General features: G+C 46.6%; 1 protein-coding gene across 1 annotated transcript; it reads left to right on the top strand.

Annotated features, from left to right (window-relative positions):
- The first annotated feature begins 3,742 nt into the window (after positions 1-3,742).
- Positions 3,743-5,397, top strand: LOC136539778 (3-ketoacyl-CoA synthase 12-like). Its single transcript, XM_066531756.1, has one exon. It carries the CDS (start codon positions 3,764-3,766, stop codon positions 5,174-5,176), a length of 1,413 nt encoding a protein of 470 aa, XP_066387853.1. The 5' UTR covers positions 3,743-3,763; the 3' UTR covers positions 5,177-5,397.
- The last annotated feature ends 12,651 nt before the right edge of the window (positions 5,398-18,048 follow it).

Below are 18,048 nucleotides of genomic sequence, written 5' to 3'. Positions count from 1 at the left end.
CTGATTTGGTATGAGAGAAAAATACTATTTATTAGCTGATAAGTCATGTCTTATAGACCAAATACGACCCGAGGAACAGGCTGAGAGCTCAGCGCCGTCGGACGGCGAGGCTGCTCCCTTCACCTTTTCATTGGCCGTCTCAGCGGCGTCCCGCGTGGCCCTTGCAGTGGACGCCGCCGCCTGCTCCACCGTCTCCTTGCCCATCTCGAAGCTCCTCTTCGCGGCGTCCGCCAGAGGCGGCGCTCCCGGTGGCGGCATCGTCGTACCTTGGCACAAGGAAGGACACACACGGTGACGACGTCACATACGTACGTATCCTTAGCTGATAAATACTGATTAGGCTATGCGGCACACAAGCAACGGAGCAGGAAACCGAGAGCTAGCCAGTTCACATTCACACATGACATACCGTGGCTCGTCGGAGCACGGCCGCCAGAGCTTCGTCCACGTCAGCCTGCTGCGATCTCCAAACGGGCAACCGAAAACCATGCGCATTAACCTGTTTCCGGTGGCCGCCACGCCACCAGACTGTATCCTTCGATCACTTATGGATGGGCGGTGCATGGGCCACCGTTTCCGATCCATCACCCTCCCGCGTAGGTCGCAGAGGGCAGCATTCATTTTATATGACATGTCATTTTTGGAAACAGCGTCATGAAATTATTCGCTGCGAGTGACCTGAGAAAGACATTATGTTTTTTATAAATTTAAGATTAACTTGCACAAATGACATATATAGAACTTCCTCTCTGTGCACCGCATGCGAATTCACTTTCTACAGCTCCCTGCACAAGCATAAAAAGTGAAGCGAAGTCTTAGGGTTATCTTAACTTTAACTGTTTCAAACTTAGATTATAAGCTATTTTTGTTTGTTCCGATGAATTCACTGCTACAAACATATTTTTTTAAGACGTCCTTTTTTTCCAAAGCCTGGGCAGAGGGAAGCCCCGTTGCCGTAAATCATCTATGTAAGAGCTTTTGTAACAACTGGGAAAAAATATTCTCAGAAAACACTGTTTTTAGCCAAAAGGTAAAAGGTACCATAAGGGAAACGTTTTTATATTCTTACTTGCAGATCATTTTTAGGATCGCTCAATAGACACGTTTCTAGGCATGTCGTATTTTAAAGATAACAGCTGAAGAAATTTTCACCAAACAGCTGCCATACCGAGTTTGAGATGGGAAAATGGTGGAAAGGAAGGAGGCCGACGTACCTCATGGACACATTGAGGTTGGTGGCGGCATGACATGGTTTCACCTACTAAAAATTTAGTCCCTGACATATCGAATGTTTGACATATGCATGGAGTATTAAACGTAGACTAATTACAAAACTAATTACGTAGATTGAGATTAATTTATGAGACGAATCTATTAAACCTAATTAGACTCATGTTTAGTCTTTCTAATTAGTACCTAAATATCCGATATGACATCTACTAAACTTTAGTCCTGGATCCAAACACCCCTTAGATCACGCGAGAGATGAATTCCTACCCTGTCGTGGCGCAAACTCAACCATAGGGAGTTGTTGGACTTTGGCTTTTGACCTCTTCGGCAAAAATCAGTTTTAGAGAGTGGTTTTATCAAGTTGCTAGAGATGCTCTGACAAGTCAGTTCTCGCTTAAACCAATTGTCTTGGAAAAAAAACTTATGAACAGGCAATATGATATGTACGCAAGAAGCCATACCAAACGGTTTAATAGGAGGAGCTGTTCATAGCTGTTTTTCAATGGAATAAAGAGAAGCCGGAGGTGTCTAATTTCAGTTATGTGAGATAATATAAGCAGATTTTAAAATAAAAGATGTGGTCAAAGTTACTTTATCTGCGACTAGAGGCTCTCATTTAATTAGATCTAACTCTTAACTGAATCACAATAAGTGAGTGCTGCTATCTGAACGGTTGCAGGAAGCCGGTGGCAACTCAAAGTTACCAGTATTTTCTAGTATGAAATTATCGATAATTAGGAAAAAAAACAAAGAATACCTTTTTTTGAGCAAAAATAAAGAATACCTAAAAGGTATGAGCTGAGACTGACCTGAGAAAGACATTATGTTTTTAATAACTTTAAGATTAATTTGCACAAATGACATATATAGAACTTCCTCTCTGTGCACCGCATGCGAATTCACTTTCTACTACTCCCTCCACAAGCATAAAAAGTGAAGCGAAGTCTTAGGGTTATCTTAACTTTAACTGTTTCAAACTTAGATTCTAAGCTATTTTTGTATGTTCTGATGAATTCACTGCTACAAACAGATTTTTTTAAGACGTCCTTTTTTTTCCAAAGCCTGTGCAGAGGGAACCCCCGTTGCCGTAAATCATCTCTGTAAGAGCTTTTGTAACAACTGGAAAAAAAATTCTCAGAAAACACAGCTAGCCAAAAGGTAAAAGGTATGAGAAGGGAAACGTTTTTATATTCTTACTTGCAGATTCAATAGACACGTTTCTAGGCATGTCGTATTTTGAAGATAACAGTTGAAGAAATTTTCACCAAACAGCTGCCACACCGGGTTTGAGATGGAAAAATGGTGGAAAGGAAGGAGGCTGGCGTACCTCAGGGACACATTGAGGTCGGTGGCCGCATGACATGGTTATACCTACTAAAATTTACTCCATGTTATATTGAATGTTTGATATATGCATGGAGTTTTAAATGTAGACTAATTACAAAACTAATTGCACAGATTAAGATTAATTTACGAGACGAATCTATTAAGTCTAATTACACTCATGTTTAGTCTTTCTAATTAGTACATAAATACCCGATATGACATCTACTAAACTTTAGTTCTGGATCCAAACACCCCCTAGATCACGCGAGAGATGAATTCGTACCCTATCGTGGCGCAAACTTTGATGTGTCATAGCAGCGTTTTACGCCACGTGGAAAATGGGCAACCATTGATAGGGAGTTGTTGGACTTTGGCTTTTGACCTCTACGAGCAAAAATCAGTTTTAGAGAGTGGTTTTATCAAGTTGCTAGAGATGCTCTGACAAGTCGTTCTCGCTTAAACCAATAGTCTCGGAAAAAAAACTTATGAACAGGCAATATGGTATGTACCCAAGGAGCCATACCAAACGGTTTAAGAGGAGGAGCCGTTCACAGCTGTTTTTCAAAAGAATAAAGAGGAGCCGGAGGTGTCTAATTTCAGGTATGTGATTCGTCCTATTCGCTGATTGGTTTCTAGGCTGATAAGCCCGGCTGGTGTTGTCTTGTTGTGAGAGAAAAATACTGTTGACTGGCTGGTAAGCCATAGCTGAAACCAACGAGCGAACATGCTGAATATAAGCGGATTTCAAAATAAAAGATGCGGTCAAAGTTACTTTATCTGTGACTAGAGGCTCTCCTTTAATTAGATCTAACTCTGAACTGAATCACAGTAAATGAGTGCTGCTATCTGAACAGTTGCAGGAAGCCTGTGGCAGCTCAAAGTTACCAGTATTTTCTAGTATGAAATTATCGATAATTAGAAAAAAAAAAACAAAGAATACCTTTTTTTGAGTAAAAATAAAGAATACCTAAAAGGTTGGTCGAAAGTACAAAATAGCCCAGCAAAGCCCGTGTTCCTCTGAGCCAGGCCCCTTGGCCCAGCTCCTCTGGCGGAGCCGGGCTCGACTCGCGCGCGGCGCCTATATAAACACACTATAAGCATGCAAGTAATCACACACTCAACTTCTCTTCTTATGGTGCCAGACCAACGTGCCTAGTAGCTCAAGCACCAAGATCAAGAGAACCAATCCAGCAAGATCCACTGATCGATGGAGCTGCTTCCTCTGCTCACGTGGGTCATCCTTGCGCACGCCATGGCGTACCTGGCCTGGACGGCCGCCGCACGCCGCCGGCAGTCGCGGTGCTACCTCCTGGACTACGTGTGCCACAAGCCCCGCGACGACCGGAAGCTGTCGACGGAGACGGCCGGCAACGTGATCCAGCGCAACGTGCGGCTGGGTCTAACCGACTACCGCTTCCTCCTCCGCGTCATCGTCCGCTCCGGCATCGGCGAGGAGACCTACGCCCCGCGCAACATCCTGGAGGGCTGCGAGGACACGCCCACCCTGCAGGACTCGCTGGAGGAGATGGACGCCTTCTTCGACGAGGCCATCGCCGAGCTCTTCGCCCGGACGGGGTTCGCGCCGCGCGACGTGGACGTGCTGGTCTTCAACGTCTCCATGCTCTCCCCGTCGCCGTCGATGTCGTCCCGGATCGTGCGCCGCTACGGCCTGCGCGAGGACGTGGCGGCGTACAACCTCACGGGGATGGGGTGCAGCGCGGGGCTCATCGCGCTGGACCTGGCCCGGAACGCGCTGCGGACGCGGCCCCGCGCGCTGGCGCTCGTGGTGTCGTCCGAGTCCATAGCGCCCAACTGGTACTCCGGCACCGACAAGTCCATGATGCTGGCCAACTGCCTGTTCCGCTGCGGCGGCTCCGCGGTGCTGGTCACCAACGACCCGGCGCACCGCGGGCGCGCCAAGATGGAGCTCAGCTGCCTGGTGCGCGCCAACATCGGCGCCAGCGACGACGCGCACGCGTGCGCGCTGCAGCGGGAGGACGGCGAGGGCCGCGTCGGGATCAGCCTCAGCAAGGCGCTCCCCAAGGCCGCCGTGCGCGCCTTCGCCGTGAACCTGCGCCGCCTCGCGCCGCGCGTGCTCCCCGTCGCCGAGCTCGCGCGGTTCACCGCGCGCCACCTCGCCCGGAGGCTCTTCTTCGAGTTCCCGCAGATGCAGGGCTCCGGATCCGGCAAGCAGCAGAAGGGCGGCGACGTGGCGCCAAAGATCAACTTGAAGGCCGGGGTGGACCACTTCTGCCTCCACCCCGGCGGCACGGCCGTCATCGAGGCGGTGAAGCAGAGCCTGGGCCTGGAGGACGAGGACGTGGAGCCGTCGCGGATGACGCTGCACCGGTGGGGGAACACGTCGGCGAGCAGCCTCTGGTACGTGCTGTCGTACATGGAGGCCAAGGGGCGGCTCAAGGTCGGGGACAGGGTGCTCATGGTCACCTTCGGGTCCGGGTTCAAGTGCAACAGCTGCGTGTGGGAGGTGACCGGCGACATGGCCGACAGGGGAGCCTGGGCCGACTGCATCGACGCCTACCCGCCGGCGACGCTCGCCAACCCGTACATGGACAAGTTCGGTTGGATCAACGACGTCGACGGCGACACCTTGATGCTCTAACGGTACAACACGGTACGGTCACGGCTCACGATCGAGCACCATTTGATTTGGGCTCGTGTATGCCTGCCTGCATGCTACAGCATGAAACCGGAGATGACGACCACGGAAGCAGTAAAAAGCAGGTTGTTCGTTCAGGTGATGCATGCGTGTTAGCTAATGCGTACGTAAGTGTATTTATTTACCCCCAACTTGATATATTACGGGGCTGGCCATGGTACGTAACATTAAGTGTTGTATGAGTTAATATTGTATGGGATTTTGACTGAACGTTTACTAAGCTTATTTGATTGGAAATTATACATCTTAATTGAGAAGCTGAGAAAAGGACACATGAGTGCCACACGCGCGCGCGCCGCTGCCGCCGGCTGGGCCGGGGGCGTGGCAGGCGGGCGGGCGTGACCAAGTTTTGCCACTTAATCCACATAATCACGGGAGTTTCTCTCCTTTTTGGTGGAGGCGAACTGATGGTGTCAGTTACCGTCTCTTCGTGTCTCCATCTCCTGGGTTCCTCCGCTGCCTTTCTCCCTCCCTGCCGCAGCCATAAATCTGAAGTCCTCCGTCAATCCAGATCTTTCGCTCCGCTTCCGAGAGACCACATGCCTCCGGAACTCTTGTCCGCCTGCGAACCTTGCACGGGGTGTGCAGCGATTAGGTTTTTCGGGAGCGATTCCACGACTGCTCGTCCGACGTCTTCTTCCTGGTGATCGCTCGCGAAACCCGTCTTCTTCCTGGTCATCGCTCGCGGAACCTTTCTTCCCGGTGATCGTTCATGGGACTGCACTGCGAACACCTTCTTATATCGACTGTGGTCCACGACTTCGGGCAACGCACTATGTCGACTAGTGCGAATGGAGCCTCCGATGCCCTTGGCATGGGACCCTCCGCTGGGTACAATCTTAACTCTGTGATTACCGCACTTTGCGTTCTTACTGTATCGATCTGTATGTCATACTTGCATGCTGTAGCGTTTGTTAGTGATATACACATGCACATATATGTTGTCACAAACCTGCTGATGTTTTATTTCTGGATTAAATTGATCATGAAAATGCCTAATTATCTAACAATCCAAAAACCTAATGTTAGGCAATTTTCTGTCAGTGGTTTTGCTGTTGTTTTGAAGCCAAATAATTTTGATAGCAAGAATTTCATGATATGACGTGCCAAGATGGTATTGTGGTTGATTGCTATGAACTGCTATCACGCCGCACAGGGGAAGCCTAACAATTTACTCCTGAGGAGGAGCAAAAGTTCTTGGCTGCCGATAACCTGTTTCGAGGCGCCGTGATTAGTGCACTTCATAGTAAGTATGAGAAAAACTATATATCTTGCACATCAGGCAAAGAGTTATGGGATGCTCTTGAGGCAAAGTTTAGAGTTTCTGATGCTGGTAGTGAGCTATACCTTATGGAGCAGTTGTATGACTACAAAATAGTTGAAAACCGTTCTATAGTGGAACAGGCTCATAAGATACAGGCGCTAGTAAAGGAAGTAGAACATTTTTCATGTCTGTTACCCGATAAGTTTGTGGCCGGCGGTATAATCGCTAAGCTGCCACCTTCTTAGAGGAATTTTGCTACTTCTCTAAAACACAAGAGACAAGAGTTTAGCGTGACTGAGCTTATTGGATCTCTTGATGTTGAGGAGAGGGCGAGAGTAAAAGACAACCGTGAAAAAGGAGTTGAGTCTTCCGCTGCCAATATGCTGCAGAAGAAAAACTCATTTGCATCCCGTAATAAGAAGAAGAACATGCAAGAGAACAACAATACAAAGCTTAAACAAACTGCACAGTTTAAAAAGAAAAACAACAAGAAAGGTGGAGGTTGCTTTGTTTGCGGGAGTGATCAGCATTAGGCAAGTGCATGCCCAGACCGCAAATATAAGCAAGAAAAGAAATCAGCAAATGTGGTGATTAGCGAGACTAGAGGAGGAACATCTGGATATGTTAATTCTTTACCTTTTATTCTTTCAGTTTTTTTGTCACCTGAGTGGTGGATGGACAGTGGTGCTAATATTCATGTGTGTGCTGATGTTTTTTTGTTTATCTTTGCTTGATGATGTGTGTAATAAAGTAGTGAACAATGTTAATGTTTCGAATGAGTCGAATATATGGCATTCACGACTTTATCATATTAATTTTGGTTGTCTCACGCGGCTTGTAAATCTGAATTTAATCCCAAAATTTAACTTAGTCAAAGATTCTAAGTGCTAGATGTGTGTGCAATCAAAGCAACCGCGCAAGTCTCACAAGGCTGCTGAGGCGAGGAACTTGGCACCATTAGAACTCGTTCATTCTGATTTATGTGAAATGAATGTTGAATTGACTAAAGGCGGTATACGATACTTCATGACATTTATAGATGATTGTACTAGATTTTGCTATGTGTATTTATTGAAAACTAAAGATGAAGCGTTGCATTATTTTAAAGTCTATAAAGCTAAGGTAAAAAATCAACTTGAGAAGAAAATCAAACGTTTGTGGTCAGATCACGGGGGAGAATATTTCTCAAATGAATTTTCTGAGTTTTATGTGGTGTATGGAATTATTCATGAGAGGACGCCACCATACTCACAACAGTCCAATGAGATTGCAGAGAGAAAGAACCGCACTCTAACTGATTTGGTTAATGCCATGTTAGAGACTGTGGGACTATCTAAGGAATGGTGGGGTGAGGCTATATCGACAGCGTGTCATGTCCTGAATAGGGTGCCACAAAGAATAAAGAAATTACACCATTCGAGGAATGGGAGAAGAAGAGATTAAATCTCTCTTAACTGTGAACTTAGGGTTGTTTGGCAAAGGTGAATGTGCCAATAAACAAAAAGCAAAAGCTTAGACCAAAGACCGTTGATTGTGTTTTTCTTGGTTAGGCTATTCACGGCGTGAGTTATAGATTTTTAATTATAAATTCTAGTATTCCTGAGATGGCTATTGATACAATTATGGAATCTAGAGACGCTACATTTTTTTAGAATGAATTTCCTATGAAAAATGCACCTAGCACGACTGGTCATGAATTTATAATTCCCCATGAGCATGAAAATTTTACTCCGATAGAATAAATTGAGGAACCCTATATGCAAAATCTCGAGGAGGATGACACTATAGTTACTAGAAAAAGTAAGAGACAGAGGACTGCAAAGTCTTTTGGTGACGACTATATTGTGTACCTTGTGGATGACACACCAACGACCATTGAAGAGGCATATTCCTCTCCTGATGCTGACTTATGGAATGAAGCAGTACGGAGTGAGATGGATTCTATTATGTCTAATGGAACTTAGGAAATAGTTGATCGTCTCTATGGGTGCAAGCCTATAGGGTGCAAATGGGTGTTCAGGAAAAACTTAGGCCTGATGGTACTATCGAGAGGTACAAGACAAGACTTGTGGCCAAAGGTTATACTCAAAAGAAAGGTGAGGATTTCTTTGATACTTATTCACCGGTTGCCCGATTGACTACAATTTGAGTTTTGCTTTCCCTGGCAGCCTCTTATGGTCTTATCGTTCATCAAATGGACGTTAAGATAGCTTTCCTAAACAGAGAGTTAGAGGAGGAGATCTATATGGATCAGCCAAATGGGTTTGTAGCAAATGGTCAAGAAGGCAAGGTGTGTAAATTATTAAAGTCATTATATGGCCTAAAACAAGCTCCTAAGCAGTGGCATGAGAAGTTCTTCAGAACTTTAACATCTGCTAGCTTTGTTGTGAATGAAGCTAACAAATGTGTGTACTATCGGTATGGTGGGGGTGAAGGAGTTATTTTGTGCTTATATGTTGATGACATACTGATCTTTGGATCCAGCCTCAAAGTGGTTGAGGAGGTGAAGGAATTTTTATCTAATAATTTTGAAATGAAAGATTTGGGAGAAGCTGATGTTATTCTTAATATCAAGCTTCTGAGAGAAGGTGATGGTGGGGTAACTCTATTAGAATCCCACTATGTGGAAAAGGTGCTGAGTCGCTTTGGGTTTAGTGACTGTGAACCTGCTCCTACACCTTATGACCCGAGTGTGCTATTGAGGAAAAATCGGAGAATAGCAAGGGATCAGTTGAGATATTCCTAGATAATTGGTTCGCTCATGTATCTTGCTAGTGCAACAAGACCTGACATCTTATTTGATGTGTGCAAGCTGAGCCAGTTTGTGTCAAACCCAGGAGATGATCACTAGCGTGCTCTTAAGAGAGTGATGCGCTATCTAAAAGGCACTATGAGCTATGGTAATCGTTATACCGGACACCCGAAGGTGCTGGAAGGCTATTGTGATGCCAACTGGATCTCTGATGCTGATGAGCTTTATGCCACAAGTGGATATGTGTTTTCGCTTGGATGTGGTGTTGTTTCCTAGAAGCCTTACAAGCAGACTATCTTAACGAAGTCTATAATGAAAGCAGAACTCACATCATTAGACACCGCTGGCTCTGAGGCTGAGTGGCTTCGTGATCTCCTTATCGATTTACCGGTTGTTGAAAAACCTATACCGACTATTTCTATGAACTGTGATAACCAAACTGTGATTACGAAGGTTAACAGTTCTAAGGATAACATGAAGTCTACAAGGCATGTTAAGAGACGACTAAAATCTATCAGAAAATTGAGAAATTCTGGAGTAATAGCGTTGGACTATGTTCATACGTCTAATAATCTGGTAGATCAGTTCACTAAGGGTCTGTCACGCAATGTGATAGAAAGTGCATCGAGAGAGATGGGTTTGAGACTCACATAAAATTTACTATAGTGGTAACCTATTCTATGTGATCGGAGATTCTGTGAAGTAGGATGGTGAAACAAGCTAGTAGTAAATTATGAGAAAAGATCCTTAGTAAGACACATTTCTGATGCATATCTTTCCTTTCTGTAAGGCAGGTTGTTTTTTACCTTAATGTGTTCCAAGTGGCTTGCTAAAACAAAGATGTTGTCCTATAGAACATCTTTTGAGAAACACACCTATATGAGTCAGACTGTTGGTCATAGTCTATGAGATTTGGGTGATCTCTAAATACTTATGAAAGGCACTGAAGTATGACTTATATGCTTCAAACAGAGGGGATGCCTTTTGTAGCCTAGTATCAACTAAGGACTTTAGTGACATTCACCTCACACAAAACTGTCAATTCAAGGCTTAGTCCATTGTTCAGTTGTGACTAAGTGAAACTATTGCTCTAGATGTATATTCAACTTAACAGTCTCCATCGAAACACTGGTATATAAAAGAAATGTGGTTCTGAGACTACTTTGTTACAAACCCTAAAGTTTGATGGGGATTGTTGGATATATTATGGGCTTGGCCCGTATAATATTTAATAAATCAAATAAACTCTATGGTACATAACATTACGCGTTGTATGGTTTAATACTGTATGTGATTTTGACTGAATGTTTACTTAACTTATTTAGTTGGAAATTATCCATCCTAATTGAGAAGCTGAGAAAAGAACACAGGAGTACCACACGCGCGCACGCGCCGCCACCGCCGCCGCCGGCTGGGCCAGGCCAGGCCGTGGCCGTGGGCGTGGCGTGGCGATGCGAGGCAGGCGGGCGGGAGTGGCCAGGTTTTGCCACTTAATCCACATAATCACAGGAGTTTCTCTCCTTTATGGTGGAGGCAAACTGATGGCGCCAATTACCGTCTCTTTGTGTCTTCGTCTCCTGGGTTCCTCCGCTGCCTTTCTCCCTCGCCGCCGCAGCCATAAATCTGAAGTCCTCCGTCAGTCCAGATCTTCCGCTTCGCTTCCGAGAGACCACATCTCAGCCGCCATTTGGCTTTCCCCGTTCCGGGCGGGCATGGCCAGGTTTTATCACTTAATCCACATAATCACGGGAGTTTCTCTCCTTTACGGTGGAGGCGAACTGATGGCGCCAGTTACCGCCTCTTCGTGTCTCTGTCTCCTAGGTTCCTCTGCTGCCTTTCTCCCTCCCCGTCGCATCTATAAATCTGAAGTCCTCCGTCAGTCCAGATCTTCCGCTTCGCTTCCGAGAGACCACATCTCAGCCGCCCTTTGGATTTCCCCGTTCCGTACCTCTGCGCGCACGGAGTAGCGGGAGAGCAGGTGCCTCCAGAACGCTCGTCCGCCTACGAACCTTGCACGGGGTGTGCGGCAATTAGGTTTTTGGGGAGTGATTCCGCGACTGCTCGTTCGGCGTCTTCTTTCTGGTGATCGCTCGCGGAACCTGTCTTCTTCCTAGTGATCGCTCGCGGAACCTGTCTTCTTTCTGATGACCGTTCGTGGGACTGCACTGCGAACACCTTCCTGCATCGACTGTGGTCTACGACTTCGAGCAACACACTATGTCGACTAGTGCGAATTGGGCCTCCGATGCCCTCGGCATGGGACCGCACATTGTGTTCTGAGTACAATCTTAACTCTGTGATTACCGCACTTTGCGTTCTTATTGTATCGATCTGTATGTCATACTTGCATGCTGTAGCGTTTGTTAGTGATATACACATGCACATATATGTCGTCACAAACATGCTGATGTTTTATTTCTGGATTAAATTGACCATAAAAATGTCTAATTATCTAACACAACATATCAACATATGTGTAGTAGCCTGAGCCAGTAGAACCATATATTCTTTTTATTATTATTTTCTTACCGCAAAGAAAAAATATATATAGTTTTTTTAGAACAGAGGATCAGATCATGTATTTTTTTTTTTATGATCTTATCTTGTCTGCTTGTTAAATGACGCTGTCCCTGTCCATACAGAAATGTATGCAAAAATGAAGTGTAATTTTACCCCTGAATATATGGTTTTTATTTGCCCATTAATTGGATCAGAGGCGGATGGATGGTGGACGATGGGATCCGATCGTCCGATGCAGGCAGTATCCTGACTGATGCCCCCAGCGCGAGCGCGTTAGAGCAAGTATTATGGCTGGCTGCAAGCCGGCTGAATCCCTGCTGGCAGAGAGAGGACAGGAGAGAGAGTGCGGAGCGGGCGTTTCGCAAAACGCCGGTTTGAAGCGGGTGGATACGCGTGTGCTGCGTTTTTACTGGCTGCCGCTGCTGTATTTAATGGAAGCCAAGCTGGAGTTTATTTCGCCGGCAGCAGGCTGTATCATTGCACTTGCTCTTATGCACAGTGGTTTCCTTCAGTTTGCTGTAGTAGCAGGCACAGCTCACAAGCACAATTTGGCAATAACCAACCCTGTCGGCCTGTGACCAACCTCTTCATGTTTGGGAACCAGTTGCAATAACCACACTGTCGGCCTCGCCGCATGGAGCACAGGACGAGGATCTTTTGCATTGCGAGCAGCTATAACCAGGGATGCATTGAGTGGCCAACTAGGTTAGCTTATTTCCCTCTAATTTAATTTTAACAAGTTTCTGATCGACCCAGTGCAATCAATCAGAACAAATTGCGCTCGCATTGCCTCCCTAACTGCAGCACATCTATATATATGAAACAAATAAAACCATCTCACTATGCAATAGCTGTGTAAACTGATATGAGCAGAGAGCACCAAAATGACACGTAACAATTCACCAATTTTTTGGTAAACCCCTAAATTAATTTAATTTAGATCTACAAACTACTAATCCAACCTAGAATTTGGAGCTGGAGCTATGGCAAACGGGTCAGAAACTCTGAATATATGTATATGGTTGTACGTAGAACATCTATGCCTGCCAACCATTGTCCGTGTTTGGAGTTACCCCGATGAGTAAATTTTTAATATTGCGCGTCTGGCTCGGACGGTGTATTTAGAGGACACGAGGTTTATACTGGTTCGGGCAGAATGTCCCTACGTCCAGGCCGTCGCTGCTGCTCATGTTACTAGCACCGAAAGTTTGTAGTAGGGGTTACAAACGGACGAGAGAGGGACTTGTCCCAAGTCTTTGGTGGGAAGAATGAACAGGTGCTGAGAGCTCTGTCGCTGCTCAGCCGTGCACTCGTGTGTTTGTTATCTCGTGGTTCAGGGTTCTATGGGTTCGTTGGTCAAATCGGGTCTGGCCCGAATCGATGGGTCGATCTCTTCCATGGACGCCCTGCTTTCCCTTTTATAAGCTAAGGGAAAGCACGGGTTACAGCGGAGGAAAAGAGAAGAATGAGAGAGAGAGAAGTTCTTCAGGATTGCAGGGTCCTTCTTGCGGATCCCGCCGACCCTGTAAATGTCAACATGGACGACTCCACGTCGTGGCCCTATCCGTCACTGGCGCCATGCGCAGGCGTCGTCTGCCGGTCATGGCGCTCCACTCCGTCCTGGCGGACATCGCGGTGAACTGACGCGTCTGTTAGTGTTCGTACGAGGGTTAGGCAGAACAACACCGGTACGCTCGACTCTGTTACTGGCGTGAATCCTCGGGTATGGCCCGTCGTGGCCGTGGGTTACATCGGGGCGTGCCGGTCTCTTTTCTGGTGTCAGAGTTTTGACCCAGGCCCATACGCCTGGACCTCGTAGGGCGAGATGGAGCCCGCGGCCTCGAGGTCGGGCGAGGCGGAGCCCGCAGCCTCGTGGTCAGACGAGACGGAGCCCACGGCCTTGGGATCAGGTGAGGTGAAGTCCGCAGCCTTGGGGTCGGGCGAGACGGAGCTTGTGGCCTCGGGGTCGAGTGAGGCGGAGCCCACGGCTTCGGTGTTGGGCGAGACAAAGCCCACAGCCTCACGGTCAGGTGAGGCGGAGTCTGCGGCCTCGGTGTCAGGCGAGGCTGAGCCCGTCCCTAGAGGTCGGGCGAGACGAAGCCCGCAACCTTGGGGTCGGGCGAGGCGGAGCCCGCGGCCTCGGGGTCGGGCGAGGCGGAGACCACGGCCTCGGTGTCGGGCGAGGTGGGGCCTGCCCCTAGAGGTCGGGCGAGGTAGAGCCCGTGACCTTGGGGTCGGGCGTGGTGGAGCCCGTGGCCTCGGTGTCGGGTGTGGCGGAGCCCGCCCCCAGGGGCTCCGCAGAGGTCGGTCGAGGTGGAGCCCGCGCACCTAGGGGCTGGTTGGAGCCGTAGTCATGCTCTTGACTGCTCAGATAAAATAATGTTGATGACCATTAGCCTCTCCTCTTTGGGTACCCTAGTATTGGTCCCTGACAGTAGCCCCCGAGCCTACGGAGGAGTAGAATACTCCTTCGGAGGCTTTTCCGAACGAGAGGACTCTAGGGGCCTTGGCCTTCTTTTGTTGCCCACAGCGTGACCTGGGGACGGTGATTCCCTTTCGTCGAGATCAGGCTCCTTGGGGGTATAGCCATGAAATTTGATGGTTCGGAAAAGGTCTTTCCTAATTTTGACCACTACGGGGGTCTATCGTTCTATAGCCGTGCATTCGACATTCGTGTGAGTCCAACTTTCCTCGAGCCCATGTCCGTAGCAGGGGTCCGATCAAGGATCAGCTCGTCTTTGTGATTGTTTTCCCTCGAGCATTTTTTCTGATAAAAACAGAGGAGCTGAGTTGTGCCATGATTTTCCTCTATGGATGAATCATGGCGCTCGGTGAGCTGTTAATGGGCTAGTCCGAGTGGGGCCCTGACATCCCATTCGCAAGGATCCGTCTTGGGTCAGCTTGGTGACCGACTCAAGATTCTTAGTGGTCAATCCATATAGTTCTCGGGTCCGTTCGACCGATCCTGAGGGCTCTGTGCCTTTCTTCAAGGAAAAACCATGGATCGTATCCATTCGAGACTCGAACGTGGGCCAGGATGCCCACGGCCCTCATGCACCTAGGTACTAGCCGTTAGCGGGCCCATCCCTTTCCACCTCTTACTCTAAAGGTGCCCAGAGCGGTTGTCGAACCCATCGGTGGGCCAACCTTCGAACTCTTGGGCCTAAACGGGCCATATGAGCGTTTTTAGCTCCGTATCCCTTTTACCTGTGTTCAACTACATATAATTACTGATATAAAGGAATAAACTATTTTAATGTTAGTGGATGGTATGGCATGCTAATGTGGACAACTATATCTTTATTAGTGGATGATGTGTCTTACTAACGCGTATACCATAGTGGGCCGTAATTGATCTGACAATGGACTTACTTAGTTTAATTCTTTAGTTGCAAATCCTTTTAATACATAAACCCCACTAGAGTTCTAGTTCCACTAAGTGTGAGTTTCATTTCCATATGCATTGCGCTTAGTGACATGGTGAGGTGCAAGAGAAAACCCTTGAAAATATTTGTGAAAGGCTAACTCACGTGCGCAAGTTGTTGGAACACTTGAAGAGTTAGCAAATTTGGAAAAGGGAAAAAAACTAGTGCTTGGAGGGTTCTGGTGAGCACCGGATTGTTCTGGTGCTACACATAAGGATGTACACAGAGCCTAGGGTTAGTCACAGGATTGATTCGGTGCTATACACTATGGGGCATCGGACGATGTGCATGCACTGTTCACTGCGCGGGAGTTTCAAAGGTGGTCACTAGATGGACAGTGCTAGGCACCAGATCAATTCGGTGGCCCAAAAACCTCTCTAGTCGCTTACTAGAAGTCACTGGATTGATCTGGTGTGTTGGTAGAGGGATCACCAAACTATGTGTTAGAGGTGAATTTGACCACTGGGCTTAACGGCTAGTTCTAGCCTTTCGACTGTTGAGGAGGCATCAGATTGATCCGATACTACCACTGGATCAATCCGGTGAGTGCGCAAAAATGTATTGTTTGTTCCCAACGGCTCTTGAGTGGTGGGCTCTATAAATGGTCGCTTGGCTGGCTCTTTTGAGTCTCTTGGCACCCTTGTCTCATATTGTCGCATACATAGAGCTCAAGCAACCACTCCAACTCACTTGCTAACTTCATGATCACATTCATGTGAGATTATGAGTGATTTAGTGCATTGCAAATTGATATATTGCATTCGGTGGCACTAGGTGGTCTTTGTGACTCCGAATTTCCTGTTACTCCTGGTAATTGTCGTCACCTAGCTGGCCTAATGCTTGTGAGATTATGGAAGGGGCTCTCATTTATTGTTGTCGATTCCGGTCATTGGCTTGTGAGGAGCTTTGTGCTCATCCCCGTGGGAGATTCACGAAGAGTAACTATTATGAAATCAATCGAGGTTTGGAGAGGTCTTTGGTGATCAACCATCTTCTATGTGAAGTGGTGATCTAAGGATCCACCTCAATGGGGACATAGGTTGCCAGCAAGCAACCCAACCTCGGGGGAAATTGTGTCACTTGCCCTTAGTGGTTCGCTCTCTCAGCACCTCCATTTACTTTCATATTTTGTTCTTGTGTTGTTGCTTGGTAGCCTAGCTTAGATCTAGTGAGTAGTGTAGTGTAGTTGCTCTCTTTGGTAGCTCACTAATTGCTACTTGGTAGTTCTAGTTGCTTGTTTGGTTGAGTGTTTAATTCATGTTCTTGCAATTAGACTTGTGTAATGGGCTTGTGTTATATTGACTAGGCTAGACAAGTAGTGGCTATTAGGATTGTCTCTTTTACTAACAATCTTTGCCTAGTGTTTTGATTTTGTAGAACATTTTATTAGGCTATTCACCCCCCTTAGCCATCCATAGATCCTTTCAAGTGGTATCAAAGCCAAGTCACCATATTTGCAAATGTGTTAACCACCCATGGTGTAAAGGATGGCCGCTCAACGCACTTCTAGTAGCTGTGCTCCACACTTTGATGGCATCGGCTATGACTATTGGAAAAGAAAGATGTGACAAAACATCAAGTCAAGAGGGAGAAAGATTTGGGGGTGTGGTGGAGAATGAGTTTGTGGTGCTTGATCTCAAGAACCCCACACCAAGAGAGGAAGAGCTATTGCAACCCAATGATCAAGCCCTTGACATGTATGAGGTGCTAGATGACAAGGCGTTTGAGAAGCATAAAAATCTTGAATATGCTTTCCAAGCTTGGTCAAGGCTAGAAGAAGCTTATGATGACACTTCAATCAGCTCCTTTTCAACTCCTTTTTCATATGCCCTATCTCCCAAATGTTGTCCAACATGAAACAACTCCTTTGGCTCTAAGTTAGCATTTTTCAAATATTTTTTCAATGGATTTTCACTTGTGCCTCACCCCGTCACTAGGTCTAATGCATATGCAAAGTCATTTCACACCTAGTGGCACTTAGATAACTTATTAGACTTTAGAGTTTCTCTCTTAATAGTACGATTATCTATCCTAAACCCAACCACACACTCTATTGCATCTCGGCCGGTGAAAGCAAAATCCCTAGCATATACTTTTCCATTCAATTTCATCATAGGGTTTTGTTTTTCTCTTTCTTCTTTCCAAGTGTGAGCTTGCATCATTCAGAATGATCACCCTTCATCCAACTCCTTGCATGGAAAAACATTCCTACTTGCCTGGAAACTATATAGATCATGTCTTTAAATCCTTGGTCTTTTCCATGCGTATATGGAATTTTACCCTTGATAGCAATCACCATAATAATATTGCCCCACTTTTTACTTAATGAAAATCATTCATACCTTTTTTACACAAATAAAAGTTGATAGAACTAGGAAGCAAGAAAAAGAATAATTGGTCCAATAATTCAATATTTTTAGTAGCTTTTGTGCAATTTATGGTAAACTCTAGCAGTTTTATTTATAAAGACCATGCATGGATATCATTGCATTTGTGGTACAAACCCAACAAACTATATCCGCCAACATCGTACACTTGTCCTCAGTGACGTTAGCCTACCTAAGACATAAGTCAGTTTGCAGTCCATCCACCCACTCCGTCCCTATATCACACTATCCCTGCCCCTAGGTCCCCATCTCTAAAGTCCACTCACCGCAAAGCCAGCCGAGAGATGGCGTCTCCCCTTGATTTCTTTGCCGAATCCTCCCTTCTCTCCACTGTCACCACCACTAACTAGGTGATCCTCGCCGAGCTATAAATATCGACCCTCTCACAACTTCTTCAAAACAGCCATACAAGTTCCTCTCAACTTCTCCTCTAGTAGAGGCGGAGCCACCACTAGGGCGAGCTAGGC

Source organism: Miscanthus floridulus, chromosome 2, assembly GCF_019320115.1.
Source record: "Miscanthus floridulus cultivar M001 chromosome 2, ASM1932011v1, whole genome shotgun sequence".
NCBI lineage: Eukaryota > Viridiplantae > Streptophyta > Magnoliopsida > Poales > Poaceae > Miscanthus > Miscanthus floridulus.
The sequence above is the reverse complement of the archived record's forward strand: the minus strand, read 5'-3'. Positions and strand labels throughout refer to the sequence as shown.

Excerpts from the sequence above, each read along its gene's own strand:
- LOC136539778 (XM_066531756.1), top strand. The coding sequence starts at position 3,764 with ATGGAGCTGCTTCCTCTGCTCACGTGGGTCATCCTTGCGCACGCCATG.